General features: G+C 42.1%; 1 protein-coding gene across 8 annotated transcripts in view; it reads left to right on the plus strand.

Moving 5' to 3' along the window:
* Positions 1 to 4,140: 4,140 nt before the first annotated feature.
* The window catches only part of LOC110525313 (ras GTPase-activating protein 1), a 51,291-nt gene continuing 34,518 nt past the window's right edge, over positions 4,141 to 20,913 (plus strand). The window contains exons 1-2 of one of the 8 annotated variants that reach the window (XM_036979445.1): positions 4,143 to 4,536; positions 4,774 to 5,380. In XM_036979445.1, the coding sequence (XP_036835340.1) occupies positions 4,851 to 5,380 (530 nt within the window). In that variant the 5' untranslated portion in view covers positions 4,143 to 4,536; positions 4,774 to 4,850. Of the gene's footprint in view, positions 5,381 to 20,913 lie in introns of all 8 variants that reach the window. The other 7 variants (XM_036979449.1, XM_036979450.1, XM_036979451.1 and 4 more) reach the window with 7 other exon arrangements.

Here is a 20,913-nt window from a genome sequence, read left to right on the forward strand (position 1 = left end):
CTGATATTTCTTATTTGTTTTTGAGGTTACAAGCCTGAAACCTTGAACATAGACTGCTGACAACCTGTGGAAGCCATAGGAATTGCATCCAGGGAGCTAATTTTCAATATGACCTTACACTTGACATTCTAAGAAGATGGTCTCTCAACAAAGAAAATCAGGTAGATTTTTTTCTATGGATTTTCTCCTACCATATCTATTTTGTTATATTCTCCTGTGTTATCTGAACATTTATACAAACCTCAAATTGTTTTCTTTCCAGTGGTACCAATTATATATATATCCTGGCTTCAGGGGCTGAGCAACAGGCAATTTACCTTGGGCACGTCATTCAGGCGGAAATTGAGAAAAAATAAGATTTATTCAATGTGCGGGACAAAATTTAGGCTATGATTAAGAAGTTGGAGCTCTTCTCTGTCTGCATTAACAAGGACAACACACAGGTCTATCCATCATTACATTATTTTTTTTTGTGTGCAAATGAACTCAAGCTTACGGACAATGTCAAAGGTGATATAGCAAAGCACCTGAGTGAGTTGGGTGCGCAATTACGCAGGTACTTTCCTGAAACGGATGACACAAACAACTGGATTCGTTATCCCTTTCATGCCCTGCCTCCAGTCCACTTACCGATATCTGAACAAGAGAGCCTCATCGAAATTGCAACAAGCAGTTCAGTAAAATGTAATTTAATCAGAAGCCACTGCCAGATTTCTGGATTGGGCTGCGCTCAGAGTATCCTGCCTTGGCACGCCGCACTGTTAAGACAGGGATGCCCTTTGCAACCACGTACCTATGTAAGAGTGGATTCTCGGCACTCAAATTGGTCCATGCTTTTGTCACTTCTAGGTTGGACTACAGCAATGCTCTACTTTCCGGCTACCTGGATAAAGCACTAAATAAACTTCAGTTAGTGCTAAATACGGCTGCTAGAATCCTGACTAGAACCAAAAAAAATTATCATATTACTCCAGTGCTAGCCTCTCTACACTGGCTTCCTGTCAAAGCAAGGGCTGATTTCAAGGTTTTACTGCTAAACTACAAAGCATTACATGGGCTTGCTCCTACCTATCTCTCTGATTTGGTCCTGCCGTACATACCTACACGTACGCTACGGTCACAAGACGCAGGCCTCCTAATTGTCCCTAGAATTTCTAAGCAAACAGCTGGAGGCAGGGCTTTCTCCTATAGAGCTCCATTTTTATGGAACGGTCTGCCTACCCATGTCAGAGAAGCAAACTCGGTCTCAACCTTTAAGTCTTTACTGAAGACTCATCTCTTCAGTGGGTCATATGATTGAGTGTAGTCTGGCCCAGGAGTGGGAAGGTGAACGGAAAGGCTCTGGAGCAACGAACCGCCCTTGCTGTCTCTGCCTGGCCGGTTCCCCTCTTTCCACTGGGATTCTCTGCCTCTAACCCTATTACAGGGGCTGAGTCACTGGCTTACTGGGGCTCTCTCATGCCGTCCCTGGAGGGGTGCGTCACCTGAGTGGGTTGATTCACTGATGTGGTCATCCTGTCTGGGTTGGCGCCCCCCCCCCCCCAACCCCCTTGGGTTGTGCCGTGGCGGAGGTCTTTGTGGGCTATACTCAGCCTTGTCTCAGGATGGTAAGTTGGTGGTTGAAGATTTCCCTCTAGTGGTGTGGGGGCTGTGCTTTGGCAAAGTGGGTGGGGTTATATCCTTCCTGTTTGGCCCCGTCCGGGGGTGTCCTCGGATGGGGCCACAGTGTCTCCTGACCCCTCCTGTCTCAGCCTCCAGTATTTATGCTGCAGTAGTTTGTGTCGGGGGGCTAGGGTCAGTTTGTTATATCTGGAGTACTTCTCCTGTCCTATTCGGTGTCCTGTGTGAATCTAAGTGTGCGTTCTCTAATTCTCTCCTTCTCTCTTTCTTTCTCTCTCTCGGAGGACCTGAGCCCTAGGACCACCTGACAAGATGACTCCTTGCTGTCCCCAGTCCACCTGGCCGTGCTGCTGCTCCATTCAACTGTTCTGCCTTATTATTATTGGACCATGCTGGTAATTTATGAACATTTGAACATCTTGGCCATGTTCTGTTATAATCTCCACCCGGCACAGCCGGAAGAGGACTGGCCACCCCACATAGCCTGGTTCCTCTCTAGGTTTCTTCCTAGGTTTTGGCCTTTCTAGAGAGTTTTTCCTAGCCACCGTGCTTCTACACCTGCATTGCTTGCTGTTTGGGGTTTTAGGCTGGGTTTCTGTACAGCACTTTGAGATATCAGCTGATGTACGAAGGGCTATATAAATAAATTTTATTTGAAATAAATTTGATTTGAATAGCATGAAAACTAAATACAGGCACAGACTGTGTGTGGAAAATGATTTAAGACTGAGACTCTCTCCAATAAACCCAACATTGCAGAGTTATGTGTATCCTTTCAAGCACACCCTTCTCATTTACCTGAGGTGAGTTTTTCAAAATTTTCGATTAACAAATAAAGTTTTATATGAAAGATGGCCAAATAAATAGCAAAATTATTGATTATTATTTGTGCCCTGGTCCTATAAGAGCTTGTTGTCACCTCCCACAAGCCAGGTTGTGACAAAAACTCACACTCATTATTATGTTCAATAAATGTAGTGTGTGTGTGGCAGGCTTACAATGATGGCAAAAAACAACATTTGAGAGTGCGCTGAACCTGGTGCTAGAAGGGGTACCCAGCTGGAGGTTGAATGTTTGAAGGGGTACGGGACTATACAAAGTTTGGGAACAACAAGATATGCTACCAAAGGTCTCTTCACAATCCTCAAGTCCAGACTATGGGAGGCGCACAGTACTACATAGAGCCATGGCTACAAGGAACTCTATTCCACATCAGGTAACTGATGCAAGCAGTAGAATCAGATGTAAAAAAAACTGAAAAAAATACAACTTATGGAACAGCGGGGACTGTGAAGACACACACACACACACACACACACACATATATGATAAGACACACTCTACACACATGTACACATGGATGTTGTATTGTAAATATGTGATAGTGGAGTGGTGGCCTGAGGGAACAAACTACATGTATTGGGTAAAGGGTTATAAAATGTCATGTGTTGTAATATTTTTAATTGTGTATATAACTTCCTTAATGTTGCTGGACCCCAGGAGGAGTATCTGCTCCCTTGGCAGCAGCTAATGGGGATCGTTAATAAATACAAAAATACAAATACAACATTTAGAGAATGTTCTGAGAATGCTATTTAATTATCTTCAAATAATATGTTAAAACATTATCAGAACGTTAATAAAACTTCCCAGGAAAGAAACCATAGTAAAACGTTCTCAGAAACTCCCTGTAACCTAAAAATGAAAGTTCCCATAAGAGGCTACATTTTTACTTTCGTTCTCAGAACGTTTAAAAAAACATTCTGTTTTATCGATCAGGAAACGTATGGCTTCGTTCCCAGAACCAATGAGAATCCATAAACGTATGTTCCCACAACTTCCAATGAACCAAATGTGCTAGCTTTGTTGTGTTTCAAATCAGAAGGTAATAATAATAATAATAATAAATATAAATATATGAATAATTTCTAGATTTTGAGATATTAATCATTTATAGATTTGGGGGGATACTTCTGACAAAATGTGTCTTATTGAAAAGACTAGGCTTCCCCTCCTCTCCCCTGTAACTATTTCCCAGGTCGATGCTGTAAATGAGAATGTGTTCTCAGTCCATTTACCTGGTGAAATAAGGGTTAAATAAATACAAAAATACCAGTAGGCCTACATTTCATTTATAAACTGGGTGGTTCGTGTCCTGAATGCTGGTTGACTGACAGCCGTGGTATATCAGAGGTATGACAAAACACTTATTTTTACTGCTCTAATTACATTGGTAAACAGTTTATAATAGCGATAAGGCGAAGAACAGCCCTTAGCCGTGGCATATTGGCCATATACCACACCCACTCGGGCTTTATTGCTTAATTATTGCCTATGTTGGTTTGTTTGATATAAGCGTGTGGAAAATAATTTCCTCCTGAAAACAATAAACTATTCTATTCTAGATTAAAACGGAATATAATAGAGTAGAATTGAGTAGAACTACCTCTTTCAGATTTCTTGACCACCGATAGGATACAATGCCAGATATCATGGGTGAAGCTCGTGTCGTGGTTTTACTCGGTACTCGCTTGGCTGGGCCTGCGCGTGAGCTAGCACGCGCCAAGCGAGAAAAGGGAGAGAGAAAGAGAGAGAGGGAGGGAGCGAGCGAACATCGGCGGCAGCAAGCCATCAGCCCCGTAATCGAGAAAGAAAAGAAAAGAGAAGTTACGCAAGAAAGAATTGCTGTAATTTTCTCACCTGCTGGGCTACATTGGGTAAATTAAGTCCACCAGAGGCTCAGGTGACAGAGGAGACCGTTTGCGAACTCCGTAGGAACAAAACAACAAAAGCAAAAATACGGGATTTAACACAGGCAGTGACAATAAAACAACACTCCCTGACAAGTGGGCTGCCGAAGGAGCAGGCAGGACAAGGAAAAAAGGAAATAAATACGACATCTGCTTCTGCCTTAAGGTATTTAAACGTTATTTTCAAAACATCAATTCTCACTGAACTTTAAATTCATGAAACAATGAAGACTTAGCCAGAACTCCTCAAGTGTCTCTGCAGTAGCTAACGTTAGTAGCTAGTGAGTGAGCGGTGTTCGCTAGCTACAGTAGCGTTTTGCTAGCGACTAACGTTAGCTAAGCTAGCTGACTAAACGTGTTGTTTTCCAATAAACTTTGGTGGTGTTTTTAATAACCCGAACAGTGAAGGAGTGCTTCAAGACTAGAGGGGGAGGGCAGGTTCCCTTCTTGACATATTCCCCTCTACACATTTTCCTTAAAATGATAGCTGCGGAGGTCAGTAGTGAGGACACGGGCTCTGTCTCGACAGGGGTGGCAGGCGGCGGAGGCCCCGAGACGGCCCATTTTCCGTTTTATCCCAATCAGACCAGAGTGCGGGTCACTGATTTTGGCCAGCGATCAGCACCAAACTCCCGCTACCAGTCGAACACCTCCCCGGACGCCCTCCCTGATATGAGTATGATTTACCCCGTATCTGGAGGAGATATTACCGGACCAGTCTTGTCCGCTACAGGGAATGGTGGTGGTGGACACGCAATTTGTCAAGGAACAAGCTCAGGGACCATTGGCGGTGTGTGCTACTCCCCCACCTCAGAGGGGCCCGGCAGCCGGATATCACCCACCTCGGCGGGTCCAGACGGGCCCAGTGTCTTCCCCCCACTACCACCACCACCTCTGCTGCCCACAGGCTACGGGGGACTCGGCACTGTGGATGAAAGCGAGATGCAGGATGGACCAGAATACGAGGAAGAGGAGGTGGTCTTCCCGCTCTCAGCGCCGCCCACTAACCAGTAAGGACTTTTCATATTCACTCAAATTGTTATATTGTTCATTGACACCTAGCTAACAATCTAAGAGAGGGTTTTATTGAACCGTCCTGGGTATATTTCCTTCCGGATGCATCCACCACCAGTGCTCTAGTATCTATTCAAATTGACTACTGCAGTTTTATAACATGCCCCAAATGACAGGTAGGCAGTCACATTGAATGAGGGGGTTCAGGCTGTTGATCATCAATCTAGCCATGTAGTGAATAATGCATGAACCTGTCCTGAAAACAATTTCCATATCTCATAATGTAGAGAAATATTTGCATACCTACAGGTTAGATTATTCTCCCAACTCAGCCAGTTTGTTTGTATACAATTATGAATGCAATATATAGTACCAGTCAAAAGTTTGGACACCTACTCATTCAAGGGGTTTTTCTTTAACAAAAAAAACTTTTCTACATTTTAGAATAATAGTGAAGACACCAAAACTATGAAATTACATGCATGGAATCCGGTAGTAACCAAAAAAGTGTTAAACAAATCAAACTATATTTGGGATTCTTCAAAGTAGCGAGCCATGACAGCTTTGCACACGCTTGGCATTCTCTCAACCAGCTTCACCTGGAATGCATTTCAATAAGCAGGTGTGCCTTGTTAATTTGTGGAATTTCTTTCCTTAATGCGTTCGAGTCAGTTGTGTTGTGACAAGCTACGGTAGGGTTGGTATACAGAAGATGGCTCAAATAAGCAAAGAGAAACAACAGTCCATCATTAATGTAAGACATGGAGGTCAGTCAATCTGGAACATTTCAAGAACTTTGACATTTTTTTCAAATGCAGTCGCAAAAACCATCAAGTGCTATGATGAAACTGGCTCTCATGAGGACTGCCACAGGAAAGGAAGACCCAGAGTTACCTTTGCTGCAGAGGATAAGTTCATTAGATACCAGCCTCAGAAATTGCAGCCCAAATAAATGCTTTAGAGTTCAAGCAACAGACATATCTCAACATCAACTGTTCAGAGGAGACTGTGTGACTCAGGCCTTCATGGTCAAATTGCTGCAGAGATACCTCTACTAAAGGACACTCATAAGAAGATGCATACTTGGGCCAATAAACAAGAGTAGTGGACATTAGACAGGGGAAATCTGTCCTTTGGTCGGATGAGTCCAAATTTATCTTTGGGAAACGCAGAGTAGATGAACGGATGATCTCCGCATGTTTGGTTCCCAATGCGAAGCATGGAGGAGGAGGTGTGATGGTGTGGGGGTGCTTTTCTGGTGACAGTCAGTGATTTATTTAGAATTCAAGGCACACTTAACCAGTATGGCTACCACAGCATTCTGCAGTGATACGCCATCCCATCTGGTTTGGGCTTAGTGGGACTATCATTTGTTTTTCAACAGGACAATGACCCAACACACCTCCAGGCTGTGTAAGAGCTATTTGACCAAGGAGAGTGATTGAATGCTGCATCAGATGACCTGGCCTCCACAATCACCCAACCTCAACCCAATTGAGATGGTTTGAGATGAGTTGGACTGTAGAGTGAAGGAAAATGTGGGAACTCCTTCAAGACTGTTGGAAAAGCATTCCAGGTGTAGCCGGTTGAGAGAATGCTAAGAGTGTGCAAAGCTGTCATCAAGGCAAGGGTGGCTACTTTGAATAATCTCAAATAGAAAATATAGTTTGGTTTGTTTAACACTTAAAACAAATATATTACTACATGATTCCATATGTGTTATTTCATAGTTTGATGTCTTCACTTTTCTACAATGTAGAAAATAGTACAAATAAAGAAAAACCCTTGAGTAGGTGTGTCTAAACTTTTGACTGATACTGTAATTCCCAGAATCATTGTAATGCGGCAGGTGTAGCAGATTTGAAATCTATCCAGCACTTGTCAATAAATGTTTTTATATTCATTGTTCTGGCCACAAATTGGGGTTCTCTTTTTTAACCACACAATCATGTGGTCATAACCATATTCAATGGAAATGTTTTCTAATGGAATAATAATTCTTCTCACATCCCGCTCCTGAGTAAGGGTAGCCAATGTCTGCTGCTGCAGGCTTTTGTGTCAAGTGTTGCTGCAGTAGGACTATCCATTGTGGGGGATTAAACATATTGGGTTTCCCTACACAATCATATTAGCCTATATATCTTTGTAGAGTGTGTGTGGCACTCGCTTTTGTCAGTCTCATTAGTGAAGTGCTGAGCTTTATCATTTCTGGCCTCACGCTGTGAGAAATGGAAATAACTGGGTCTGGAGTGTGAAATCACCTCTTATTTTAAAAGGTACATATCTCCCTGTCAGATTGGCCACCTTTTTAGCTGACAAAATAAATGTTTAGCTCAATGAGTCAGTGGATTCTCCTCCTGTTTCCTTCACATCCCTTTCTGCTGGGGCACCAGGCAAGTAGCAAAGATGTAATGAAGGGGACTGATTTTAATTCCCCCCCCCCCCCACCCCCCCGTTTTCCACAATGGCTAGGTTTCCATCCAATTGGTGACAGATTTTCATGCACTTATTCTAAAATCTGCATAAAGAAAACATGCACTTTCCCACCAGTGGTGTGTTTCCACCAAACTGACTTGTTGCGGATATAAAGCATTGCGCGATGATTTAGTGCATAGAAGGTACTTTTGTTGCGTAAGTTATGTCCTGAATAAAAATCAAAAGTTCAATGTATTTCCATTGCATTTTCAACACTATCTATTTTAGTTTTGTCACAAACTGTTGTGTTAAATAGCATATATGCACTCTGGTCTTGGCACATATGTTCTAGCCAACAGCTCTCAAATAGTACCGGTAGGCTAGCCTACATCGGGAATTATTATGATAATTTTGATTTGTCAAATGGCAGCTGATCATCGTGTCACCAAAATAATTTCCTCTATTGGAAAGGAGCATCATGCTCATCACTGTGGACTTTCATCACCCTGTGAAGTGACTCATAACTTATTTCATCTTTAGTGGGAGGACCTGACAACATATCTTCACGTGACTCCAAGTTTACCTTAATATGATGGTTATTATATCAATATTTGAGCATTAAGGCATTCCCAATGCCATTTCTCGCCTAATTAACTAAAAGATCCCACCATGTTGAAGGACAACATTCTGTCGACATTTTATTAAATTGTACTGACATTTCTTGTTTCCATCAGCCCAGTCTTTTTTTAATACGTCAGATATATAGGGCTCTAAAGTGCAACCAATTTTTCTTTTACTAAATATTTTGCTGTGCGACCAGGAGTTTTATTTTGGGTGTACTGTGAGACTAGGAAGGAAAATCTCAGATTTTATAATTGTTGTAATGATGAGGCTTTGCTGTTTCATTATTTTTTCTCCGAGTGCACTAGGAAAAAAAAGTGCAGATTCAATATATTCATAAACCATGTGTGCTGTTCTAAAACTACTTGCGTGTCGTTAACTGTTTGTTTATACTTCAGTAATGTTACCTCATTGGCTGGCTGGCTGGCTGGCTAGCTAACAACCTGGTACATCTACCAGCATATGCAAACATTTGGGGGCACAGAAAGAAAGCAAAAGGTATAGCTTGTTCTTCCGGAGACCAATGATCATAGACATGAATATAAAATGCGTTCCCATCACAAACCTGACATTTACATTTTTTCTATGTAATGTATCTCAATAGGAAAATAGTCATTTTTACATAATATAGAAACCTAATATTCCACAAATGACTTACTAATTTCTGTGACAGGTATTCATATTAACAATTTACCTTTCCTAATAAACTAATGTATTTCAAATCAAAGTTTATTTGTCAGGTGCGCCGAATACAACCTTACAGTGAAATTCTTCCTTACAGGCCCTAACCAACAGTGCAATTTAAGTAAAAAAAATAGGTATTAGGTGAACAATAGATAAGTAAAGAAATAAAAAAACAGTGAAGGATAACAGCGAGGCTATATACCGGCACAGGTTAGTCGGGCTAATTGAGGTAGTATGTACGTGTAGGTATGGTTAAAGTGATAACCATACCTACATACAGTGCCTTGCGAAAGTATTCGGCCCCCTTGAACTTTGCGACCTTTTGCCACATTTCAGGCTTAAAACATAAAGATATAAAACTGTATTTTTTTGTGAAGATTCAACAACAAGTGGGACACAATCATGAAGTGGAACGACATTTATTGGATATTTCAAACTTTTTTAACAAATCAAAAACTGAAAAATTGGGCGTGCAAAATTATTCAGCCCCTTTACTTTCAGTGCAGCAAACTCTCTCCAGAAGTTCAGTGAGGATCTCTGAATGATCCAATGTTGACCTAAATGACTAATGATGATAAATACAATCCACCTGTGTGTAATCAAGTCTCCGTATAAATGAACCTGCACTGTGATAGTCTCAGAGGTCCGTTAACCTTTCTGATCTCCCCATCCCGGATCCGGGTTCGTGAATACAGACTCAAGCTCATTACCATAACGCAACGTTAACTATTCATGAAAATCGCAAATGAAATGAAATAAATATGCTAGCTCTCAAGCTTAGCCTTTTGTTAACAACACTGTCATCTCAGATTTTCAAAATATGCTTCTCAACCATTGCAAAACAAGCATTTGTGTAACAGTATTGATGGCTAACGTAGCATTTAGCATTAGCATTCAGCTGGCAACATTTACACAAAAAAACAAAAGCATTCCAAAAAATAATTTACCTTTGAAGAACTTCAGATGTTTTCAATGAGGAGACTCTCAGATAGCAAATGTTCAGTTTTTCCTGAAAGATTATTTGTTTAGGACAAATCGCTCCGTTTTCTGCGTCACGTTTAGCTATGAAAAAACCCCTGTATCCAGGATTGTGTAAATCTATCAGCAAGCTCATTAGCATAACACAACATTAACTATTTATGAAAATCGCAAATGAAATGAAATAAATATGCCATCTCTCAAGCTTAGCCTTTTGTAAACAACACTGTCATCTCAGATTTTCAAAATATGCTTCTCAACCATAGGAAAACAATAATTTGTGTAAAAGTAGCTAGCTAGAGTTAGCATTTCGCGTTAGCATTTCGCGTTAGCATTAGCGTTAGCATCCAGCACGCAACATTAACAAAAACATAAAAGCCTTCAAATAAAATCATTTACCTTTGAAGAACTTCTGATGTTTTCAATGAGGATACTCTCAGTTAGATAGCAGATGCTCAGTTTTTCCAAAAAGATTCCTTGTGTATTAGAAATAGCTCCGTTTTATACATCACATTTGGCTACCAAAAAAAATCCGAAAATTCAGTCCTCAAAACGCGAACTTTTTTCCAAATTAACTCCATAATATCGACTGAAAACATGGCAAACGTTGTTTAGAATCAATCATCAAGGTGTTTTTCACATATCTCTTCATTGATACATCGTTCTTGGACACATGCTTTCTCCCCTGAATCAAATGGTAAAGTAGAAGCAGCTGGCAATTGCGCACCGAATTCGACGCAGGACACCAGGCGGACACTTGGAAAATGTAGTCTCTTATGGTCAATCTTCCAATGATATGCCTACAAATACATCACAATGCTGCTAAGACCTTGGGCGAACGACAGAAAGTGTAGGCTCATTCGTTGCGCAATCACAGCCATATAAGGAGAGAATGGAAAACAGAGCTTCAGAAATTCTGCTAATTCCTGGGTGATGCATCATCTTGGTTTCGCCTGTAGAATGAGTTCTGGGGCACTTACAGACAAAATCTTTGCAGATTCTGAAACTTCAGAGTGTTTTCTTTCCAAAACTTTCCAAAAATATGCATAGTCGTGACAAAATATCGCGCTTAAAACGGGAACGTTTTTTATCCAAAAATGAAATAGCGCCCCTAGAGCTCTAACAGGTTAAAAGCGCAGAGAGCATCATGAAGAACAAGGAACACACCAGGCAGGTCCGAGATACTGTTGTGAAGAAGTTTAAAGCCGGATTTGGATACAAAAAGATTTCCCAAGCTTTAAACATCCCAAGGAACACTGTGCAAGCGATAATATTGAAATGGAAGGAGTATCAGACCACTGCAAATCTACCAAGACCTGGCCGTCCCTCTAAACTTTCAGCTCATACAAGGAGAAGACTGATCAGCGATGCAGCCAAGAGGCCCATGATCACTCTGGATGAACTGCAGAGATCTACAGCTGAGGTGGGAGACTCTGTCCATAGGACAACAATCAGACGTATATTGCACAAATCTGGCCTTTATGGAAGAGTGGCAAGAAGAAAGCCATTTCTTAAAGATATCCATAAAAAGTGTCGTCTAAAGTTTGCCACAAGCCACCTGGGAGACACACAAACCATGTGGAAGAAGGTGCTCTGGTCAGATGAAACCAAAATTGAACTTTTTGGCAACAATGCAAAACTTTATGTTTGGCGTAAAAGCAACACAGCTGAACACACCATCCCACTGTCAGAGACTGAATTTTTTTCCCATTCCTCCTTGCAAAACAGCTCGAGCTCAGTGAGGTTGGATGGAGAGCATTTGTGAACAGCAGTTTTCAGTTCTTTCCACAGATTCTCGATTGGATTCAGGTCTGGACTTTGACTTGGCCATTCTAACACCTGGATATGTTTATTTTTGAACCATTCCATTGTAGATTTTGCTTTATGTTTTGGATCATTGTCTTGTTGGAAGACAAATCTCCGTCCCAGTCTCAGGTCTTTTGCAGACTCCATCAGGTTTTCTTCCAGAATGGTCCTGTATTTGGCTCCATCCATCTTCCCATCAATTTTAACCATCTTCCCTGTCCCTGCTGAAGAAAAGCAGGCCCAAACCATGATGCTGCCACCACCATGTTTGACAGTGGGATGGTGTGTTCAGCTGTGTTGCTTTTACGCCAAACATAACGTTTTGCATTGTTGCCAAAAAGTTCAATTTTGGTTTCATCTGACCAGAGCACCTTTTTCCACATGTTTGGTGTGTCTCCCAGGTGGCTTGTGGCAAACTTTAAACGACACTTTTTATGGATATCTTTAAGAAATGGCTTTCTTCTTGCCACTCTTACATAAAGGCCAGATTTGTGCAATATACGATTGTTGTCCTATGGACAGAGTCTCCCACCTCAGTTGTAGATCTCTGCAGTTCATCCAGGGTGATCATGGGCCTCTTGGCTGCATCTCTGATCAGTCTTCTCCTTGTATGAGCTGAAAGTTTAGAGGGACGGCCAGGTCTTGGTAGATTTGCAGTGGTCTGATACTCCTTCCATTTCAATATTATTGCTTGCACAGTGCTCCTTGGGATGTTTAAAGCTTGGGAAATCTTTTTGTATCCAAATCCGGCTTTAAACTTCTTCACAACAGTATCTCGGACCTGCCTGGTGTGTTCCTTGTTCTTCATGATGCTCTCTGCGCTTTTAACGGACTTCTGAGACTATCACAGTGCAGGTGCATTTATACGGAGACTTGATTACACACAGGTGGATTGTATTTATCATCATTAGTCATTTAGGTCAACATTGGATCATTCAGAGATCTTCACTTAACTTCTGGAGAGAGTTTGCTGCTCAAAGTAAAGGGGTTGAATAATTTTGCTCGCCCAATTTTTCAGTTTTTGATTTGTTAAAGTTTGAAATATCCAATAAATGTCGTTCCACTTCATGATTGTGTCCCACTTGTTGTTGATTCTTCACAAAAAAATACAGTTTTATATCTTTATGTTTGAAGCCTGAAATGTGGCAAAAGGTCACAAAGTTCAAGGGGGCCGAATACTTTCGCAAGGCACTGTAACTAATTAATATAGGCCCAATAAAGGCTGTATATCAATTAAAAATGATATGTTTTTAAATAGGTCTTTTCTGGTGCTCCTAACTTGTATTTGGAGCCCTAGTCAGGTAATTAATCTGCATGACATGGTTGGATGGAAACCTGGGTAGTGAGGTGTTTAAAAAAATATATATATTAACCAGCCACTCATCAGTCCACTGCACTGACTCAATGTGAGACATTTCACACGACTGGAGTCTGATGCAACACAAGTTCCTCTTCTTTATCTGGTATTGTATATCTTAATATGGTGTGTGTTGGTTGAGCTGCGGTGACCTGGCTGCTGCAAACTAGCATGTGGTGTGAGATGCTGTGCCAGTGGTTACAAATTACCCCACCTCATCTTGTCATATATAACACCAAATACCAGAACAAAACAGTTTCGTATCAAGTCATTTTTCTTATTGAGTGATTTTGGCTTCATTGAAAATAAATATATCAGCACAGATCCACTACAGAGCGAAATATAGCAGTTTCATTGACATATTATAGTTGAGGCCCTAATACATTTTAGCTAATGCTTAAATTCACTAATTGGAATGCACACACCATCTACACACAAGTCCATAGGTGACTCTTTACAATGTCACACTCAGAGCTGCATACCCTTACTTCCCTGGGAGCCTAATGGACCACTCTTTAGGACAGTTTAAATGATGACCCAATTAAGATGCGGGTCTCTTCACAGTGGATCACTGCCACATGTGGACAGAGGGCTGTCGACTGGAGCCTTGGCAGGGTGACTGTCTGAAGCACTGGTGCCGTCCCATGGATGATACGTAGTCTGACTCTAAAGGCAGTCAGTCAAGTACACGGTGCATAGCCCAAGAGTCAGTGAACTTAACACAGTTTTGATGAGGTTAAATCAACCCATTGTGTGGTATCTTAATAAACACATTTGAAAACTCATGTAGGCTAGGCCCAATAGCCTACATTTTTACCAGTATTGCTGGTGATTAGTAAATACAATACCTGGCGTACTTTCTCTGGAGAATGTCTTGCTAAAATGTTATCATAGAAGGCCACTTCTGAGGTGACCTGGTATTTGCAGCATAGGTTCATCAACCCTGGAGACTGTCAGACGCTATAGTCTTTAATTCTCATGTGCATTTAGAGGTGCTTAACTTAGCACTTTGTAGAATGCCATGAAGAGGGAGAGCAACGCAACCAGCAGCAGACTCATTCACGCATCTGTACAACAGAGGCTTATTCATAAACAATGGCGGCAGTGGTGGGATTAATGTTTCACACGAACAACTGCATAACGAAGACGCCAGGAGGCCTAATGTCGCTCTCCCCACCTCGGAGAACGCCAGCCCAGTGCCTGAGCTAAAACAAACAGGGTACCTCGAAACAAGCTGCTGATTTTGTTTCCATGAAGATTAGAGGATTTAGTCATAACCCCCCCCCCCCCCCACAGAAAAACCACCAGATAAGCAGTTGGTCATGAAAATGTCTCTTGCTGAAGTGCTAATTGGGCACCCACGCTTCCTAATTGCCTTTTTTGAAAGTTGGCACTGGTGGAATTCTTAATTGCACGAGGATAATGTTACATACCTATCCCCTTGCTGAGACGCAGCCGCTTATCTTTAGAGCCAAATACTACAGTTCTTTTTTTTATAACAATACACACTTTAATTTTAAAAAAAGTCTCAGTAATTACACAGATTTGCTGAGTGGTGATCCCAACAATTAGAATTAGCTTGGCCCTTTGAGAACCTTATTAATGTAGCCTAATTTCCTTGGCCTAAGCTTTTGAAATTGCTGCAATGCTGAAAAGCCACAAGACACCACTCTAAAACTAAATGCCGGGATGGTGGTTGACAGTCCTCTCGGTTGTAGCTACATTCTTATGTTTTTGTCGTCTTGCAAACTAAATGCATACATCTGTGCAATAATGGTAATGTTCATATTTTGTCAAACACTGCATTGATAAGGCATACAGTTTCCATGCATTTTCTACATGTTATGCAATGTTCTGTCATGTCCCTCCATACCCACACTGGCCTGCCTTTTTATCTCCTGCATCCTGTTTCCAAGACTTCTGAGCTTCTCATTGTGGCCTCCACAGGCTCTTCAGGCATTCTACAATAGTTTGGGATTTTATTTTTTATCATTCCTTTTCAGAACTTTTACTCTCCATTGTCACAGAACAAACACAGTTAGCTACTGAATATTTTACCTAACTATGACTAATCAAACGTATGACTACACTGAAACACTTCCTCTGAGTTTGAGAGCGAGAGAACAACCCTCAGGGTGTTCTTCCCTCATTAGCCCGTTGTCAATTAAATCAGATGGGACATGATTACTAGTCATTTTTGGAGGGGGAGCAAAGCCCTTGGAACTCTAATAGCCCACTGATTTTAAATGGGTCAAAAGCTCTGGGTAGGTTTGTCTTATTCCAGGGAATCTGATTAGCAACCATAAGGTTGTATATTTGTTTCCCGTGTGGTTACTGTGATGGATATGGGGCAACATTCAGACTGGGCTCTAAAGACTTCACCCTCCATCAGTGTCAATTAGTGACAATTATGCCAATGTATGTTGTATGAATTAATGTGAGTAAAAAAACAAATGTCCCTTGCTGGAAATTAAAAGTTGATTGTTGACTATGGGCGGTGTGTTCAAGACTATACTGCTTGATGTGATCTGGATGACTGTGTGATCACCCTCTCTGTAGGCAATGTGAGCAAGACCTTTTAAACAGGTCAACATTCACAAGGTTGCGGGGCCAGACAGATTACCAGGAAGTGTCCTCTGAGCATGCGCGGACCAACTGACATTTTCAACCTCTCCCTGACCAAGTCTGTAAGAACCACATGTTTCAAACAGACCACCATAGTCCCTGTGCCCAATAAAGCAACGATGACATACCTAAATGACGACCGCCCCATAGCACTCATGTCGGTAACCGTGAAGTGCTTTGAAAGGCTGGTCATGACTCGCATCAACACCTTCATCCCGGAAACCCTAGAGCCACTCCAATTCGCATACCGCCCCAACAGATCCAGAGATGACATAATTTCAATCACACTCCACACTGCCCTTTCCCACCTGGACAAAAGGAACACCTATATGAGAATGCTGTTCATTGACTACATCTCAGCGTTCAACACCATAGTGCCCACAAAGATCATCACGAAGCTAAGGACCCTGGGACTAAACACCTCCCTCTGCAACTGGATCCTGTACTACCTGATGGGCCACCCCCAGTTGGTAAGGGTAGGTAACACATCTGCCACACTGATCTTCAACACTGGGGCACCTCAGGGGTACCTCAAAGAGTCAATATTTGCAGTGTTGACCCTTCTTTTTCAAGACCTCTGCAATCTGCCCTGGCATGCTGTCAATTAAAATATCAATGTTTTGTTCCCCGAGCCACTTATCACTTTTGCCTTATGGCAAGGTGGTCCATCATGCTGGAAAAGGCATTGTTCGTCACCAAACTGTTCCTGGATGGTTGGGAGAAGTTGCTCTCGGAAGATGTGTTGGTACCATTCTTTATTCATGGCTGTGTTCTTAGGCAAAACTGTGAGTGAGACCACTCCCTTGGCTGAGAAGCAACCCCACACATGAATGATGTCAGGATGCTTTACTGTTGGCATGACACAGGACTGATGGTAGCGCTCACCTTGTCTTCTCCGGACAAGCTTTTTTCCGGATCCCCAAACAATCGGAAAGGGGATTCATCAGAGAAAATGACTTTACCCCAGTCCTCAGCAGTCCAATCCCTGTACCTTTTGCAGAATATCAGTCTGTCCCTGATGGTTTTCCTAGAGAGAAGTGGTTTCTTTGCTGCCCTTCTTGACAGCAGGCCATAATCAAAGTCTTCGCCTCACTGTGCGTGCAGATGCACTCACACCTGCCTGCTGCCATTCCTGAGCAAGCTCTGTACTGGTGGTGCCCCGATCCCGCAGCTGAATCAACTTTAGGAGACGGTCCTGGCGCTTGCTGGACTTTCTTGGACGCCCTGAAGCCTTCTTCACAACAATTGAACTGCTCTCCTTGAAGTTCTTGATGATCCAATAAACGGTTGATTTAGGTGCAATCTTACTGGCAGCAATATCCTTGTCTGTGAAGCCCTTTTTGTGCAAAGCAATGATGACTGCACGTGTTTCCTTGCAGGTAACCATTGTTGACAGAGGAAGAACAATGATTCCAAGCACCACCCTCCTTTTGAAGCTTCCAGTCTGTTATTCGAACTCAATCAGTATGGAGTGAGCTCCAGCCTTGTCCTCGTCAACAATCACACCTGTGTTAACGAGAGAATCACTGACATGTCAGCTGGTCCTTTTGTGGCAGGGCTGAAATGCAGTGGGGGAAAAAAATTGGATTCAGTTCATTTGCATGGCAAAAAGGGACTTTGCAATGAATTGCAATTCATCTGATCATTCTGGAGTATATGCAAATTGTCATCATGCAGACTTTGAAAATTCATATGTCATTCTCAACTTTTGGCCACGACTGTACATCAATCAAATAAATAATGAAATGAATGTTAGCAGGCAATATTAACTAAATATGCGGATGTAAAAATATATACTTGTGTATTGATTTTAAGAAAGGCATTGATGTTTTATGGTTAGGTACAAATTGGTGCAATGGCAGTGCATTTTTTTCACGAATGCACTTGTTTAATCACCAGTTAGTTGAAGTAGGCTGTGATTCAATGATAATTTAACAGGCAACGCAGGACAAGCTAGTTAACTACACATGGTTGATGATATTACTAGTTTAACTAGTGACTATGTTAAGATTTTTTTACAAGTTTTACAAAGTTATAAGTTTAATGATAGCTAACACTTTACCTTGGCTTCTTGCTGCACTCGCATAACAGGTAGTCAGCCTGCCACGCAGTCTCCGCGTGGAGTGCAATGTAATCGGCAATAATCAGTGTCCAAAAATACCGATTGTTATGAAACTCGAAATCGGCCCTAATTAATCAGCCATTCCGATTAATTGGTTGACCTCTACTACAGAGGGTAGTGCATACAGCCCAGTACATCACTGGAGCCAAATTTCCTGCCATTTAGGACCTACAGTGCCTTGCGAAAGTATTCGGCCCCCTTGAACTTTGCGACCTTTTGCCACATTTCAGGCTTCAAACATAAAGATATAAAACTTTATTTTTTTGTGAAGAATCAACAACAAGTGGGACACAATCATGAAGTGGAACGACATTTATTTGATATTTCAAACTTTTTTTAACAAATCAAAAACTGAAAAATTGGACGTGCAAAATTATTCAGCCCCTTTACTTTCAGTGCAGCAAACTCTCTCCAGAAGTTCAGTGAGGATCTCCGAATGATCCAATGTTGACCTAAATGACTAATGATGATAAATACAATCCACCTGTGTGTAATCAAGTCTCCGTATAAATGCACCTGCACTGTGATAGTCTCAGAGGTCCGTTAAAAGCGCAGAGAGCATTATGAAGAACAAGGAACACACCAGGCAGGTCCGAGATACTGTTGTGAAGAAGTTTAAAGCCGGATTTGGATACAAAAAGATTTCCCAAGCTTTAAACATCCCAAGGAGCACTGTGCAAGCGATAATATTGAAATGGAAGGAGTATCAGACCACTGCAAATCTACCAAGACCTGGCCGTCCCTCTAAACTTTCAGCTCATACAAGGAGAAGACTGATCAGAGATGCAGCCAAGAGGCCCATGATCACTCTGGATGAACTGCAGAGATCTACAGCTGAGGTGGGAGACTCTGTCCATAGGACAACAATCAGTCGTATATAGCACAAATCTGGCCTTTATGGAAGAGTGGCAAGAAGAAAGCCATTTCTTAACGATATCCATAAAAAGTGTTGTTTGAAGTTTGCCACAAGCCACCTGGGAGACACCAAACATGTGGAAGAAGGTGCTCTGGTCAGATGAAACCAAAATTGAACTTTTTGGCAACAATGCAAAACGTTATGTTTGGCGTAAAAGCAACACAGCTGAACACACCATCCCCACTGTCAAACATGGTGGTGGCAGCATCATGGTTTGGGCCTGCTTTTCTTCAGCAGGGACAGGGAAGATGGTTAAAATTGATGGGAAGATGGATGGAGCCAAATACAGGACTGAATGGCACGACAATGGGCCTTAGCTTATGCCTGCCCATACCATAACCCCACCGCCACCATTGGGAACTTTGTTCACAGCCACGACATAAGCAAACCGCTCGCCCACATGACGCCATACACGCTGTCTGCCATCTGCCTGGTACAGTTGAAACTGGGATTAATCTGTGAAGAGCACCCTCTCCAGCGTGCCATTGGCTATCAAAGGTGAGCATTTGCCCTCTGAAGTCTGTTACGATGCCAAACTCCAGGTCAAGACCCTGGTGAGGATGACGAGCACGCAGATGAGCTTCCCTGATACTGTTTCTGACAGTTTATGCAGAAATTCTTTGGTTGTGCAAACCCAGTTTCATCAGGTGTCTGGGTGACTGACGATCCCGCAGGTCAAGAAGCCGGATGTGAAGGTCCTGGGCTGGCGTGGTTACATGTTGTGAGGCCAGTTGGCCGTACTGACAGATTCTCTTAAGCCGCCTTCACCATTGTTTATGGTAGAGAAATCAACATTAAATCCTCTGGCAACAGCTCTGATGGACATTCCTGCAGGCCGCATGCTAATTGCACAATCCCTCAACTTGAGACATCTGTGGCATTGTTGTGTGACACAACTGAACATTTTAGTGGCCTTCTATAGTCTCCAGTACAAGGTCAACTTGTGTAATGATCATGCTGTTTATTCAGCTCCTTGATATGCCACACCTGTCAGGTGGATGAATTCTTGGCAAAGGATAAATGCTCACCTAACAGGGATGTAAATACTTTTTGTGCATATGGAACATTTCTGAAATACTTTATTTCATCTTATGAAACATGGGACCAACGCTTTACATGTTGCGTTTTTATATTTTGTTCTGTTTTCGCTCGTTAGCATTTAACTAACCGAATCTGATATCGCTATTAGTTTGTGCCAATTTTGTTAGAATTCTGGTAATCGAGGCCCGAGGGGCTTTTTTTTGGGGGGCCTTTTTTAGCGCCCCGTGTGTGCGATTACGGTATTACCGAGGACGGTATGACAATATGAAAATCTGGCTATTGTCCAAGCCTAGTGTGCCCCTTTTTTATAAAAATAAATCATGAAATGCATGCTGGTAGCCTACATACGTTTCATACGTGTAGCTGTGTTGTCGGCCAATCAAAACAGCGATATAGTCAGAAGATCCCTGTGTAGCATGGGAAGTGGGAGATTTCTAATAAATACCAAATGGAATTTTAAATTGTAATTAAGTTGGCTAAATGAGGAGTAGGCTGGAGTTGTTGTAGACATTGTTGTCGACATTGGCTGAGGAGTGCAGCAAAATAGCCTTGCTACTTTAGCTAGCTAGTTGATTAATTTAGCTGACTACTGTAGCTTTACTATTTTATTTTTATTTAACCATTATTTAACTAGGCAAGTCAATGATTTGATGCAGTCAAGACGGGCACTCTACTTCCATGCCACACACCGGCCCCTACTCCTCTCTCGCCCCTCCCCCCCACCCTTGTGCTGCATTTTGCTTGTTTCAGCAGATCGGCTCTCGAGTTGCAGGAGCAATTCTCCATTGAAGTTTACCCCCCCGCCCCCCCAGTTTTTCTTCTTCTTTAAAACGCATGTATTTCAATTATCTGAATATATCCCAAAAAAATCACTAATTTCAAATGCCCATCCCTAGTGTGCGTCAAACAAGTCCGTGTGCTGTCACTCTCTCGCTCTGACAGAGGGTAGCAAGCTGTGACATTC

The sequence above is a fragment of the Oncorhynchus mykiss genome, chromosome 6, assembly GCF_013265735.2.
Source record: "Oncorhynchus mykiss isolate Arlee chromosome 6, USDA_OmykA_1.1, whole genome shotgun sequence".
NCBI lineage: Eukaryota > Metazoa > Chordata > Actinopteri > Salmoniformes > Salmonidae > Oncorhynchus > Oncorhynchus mykiss.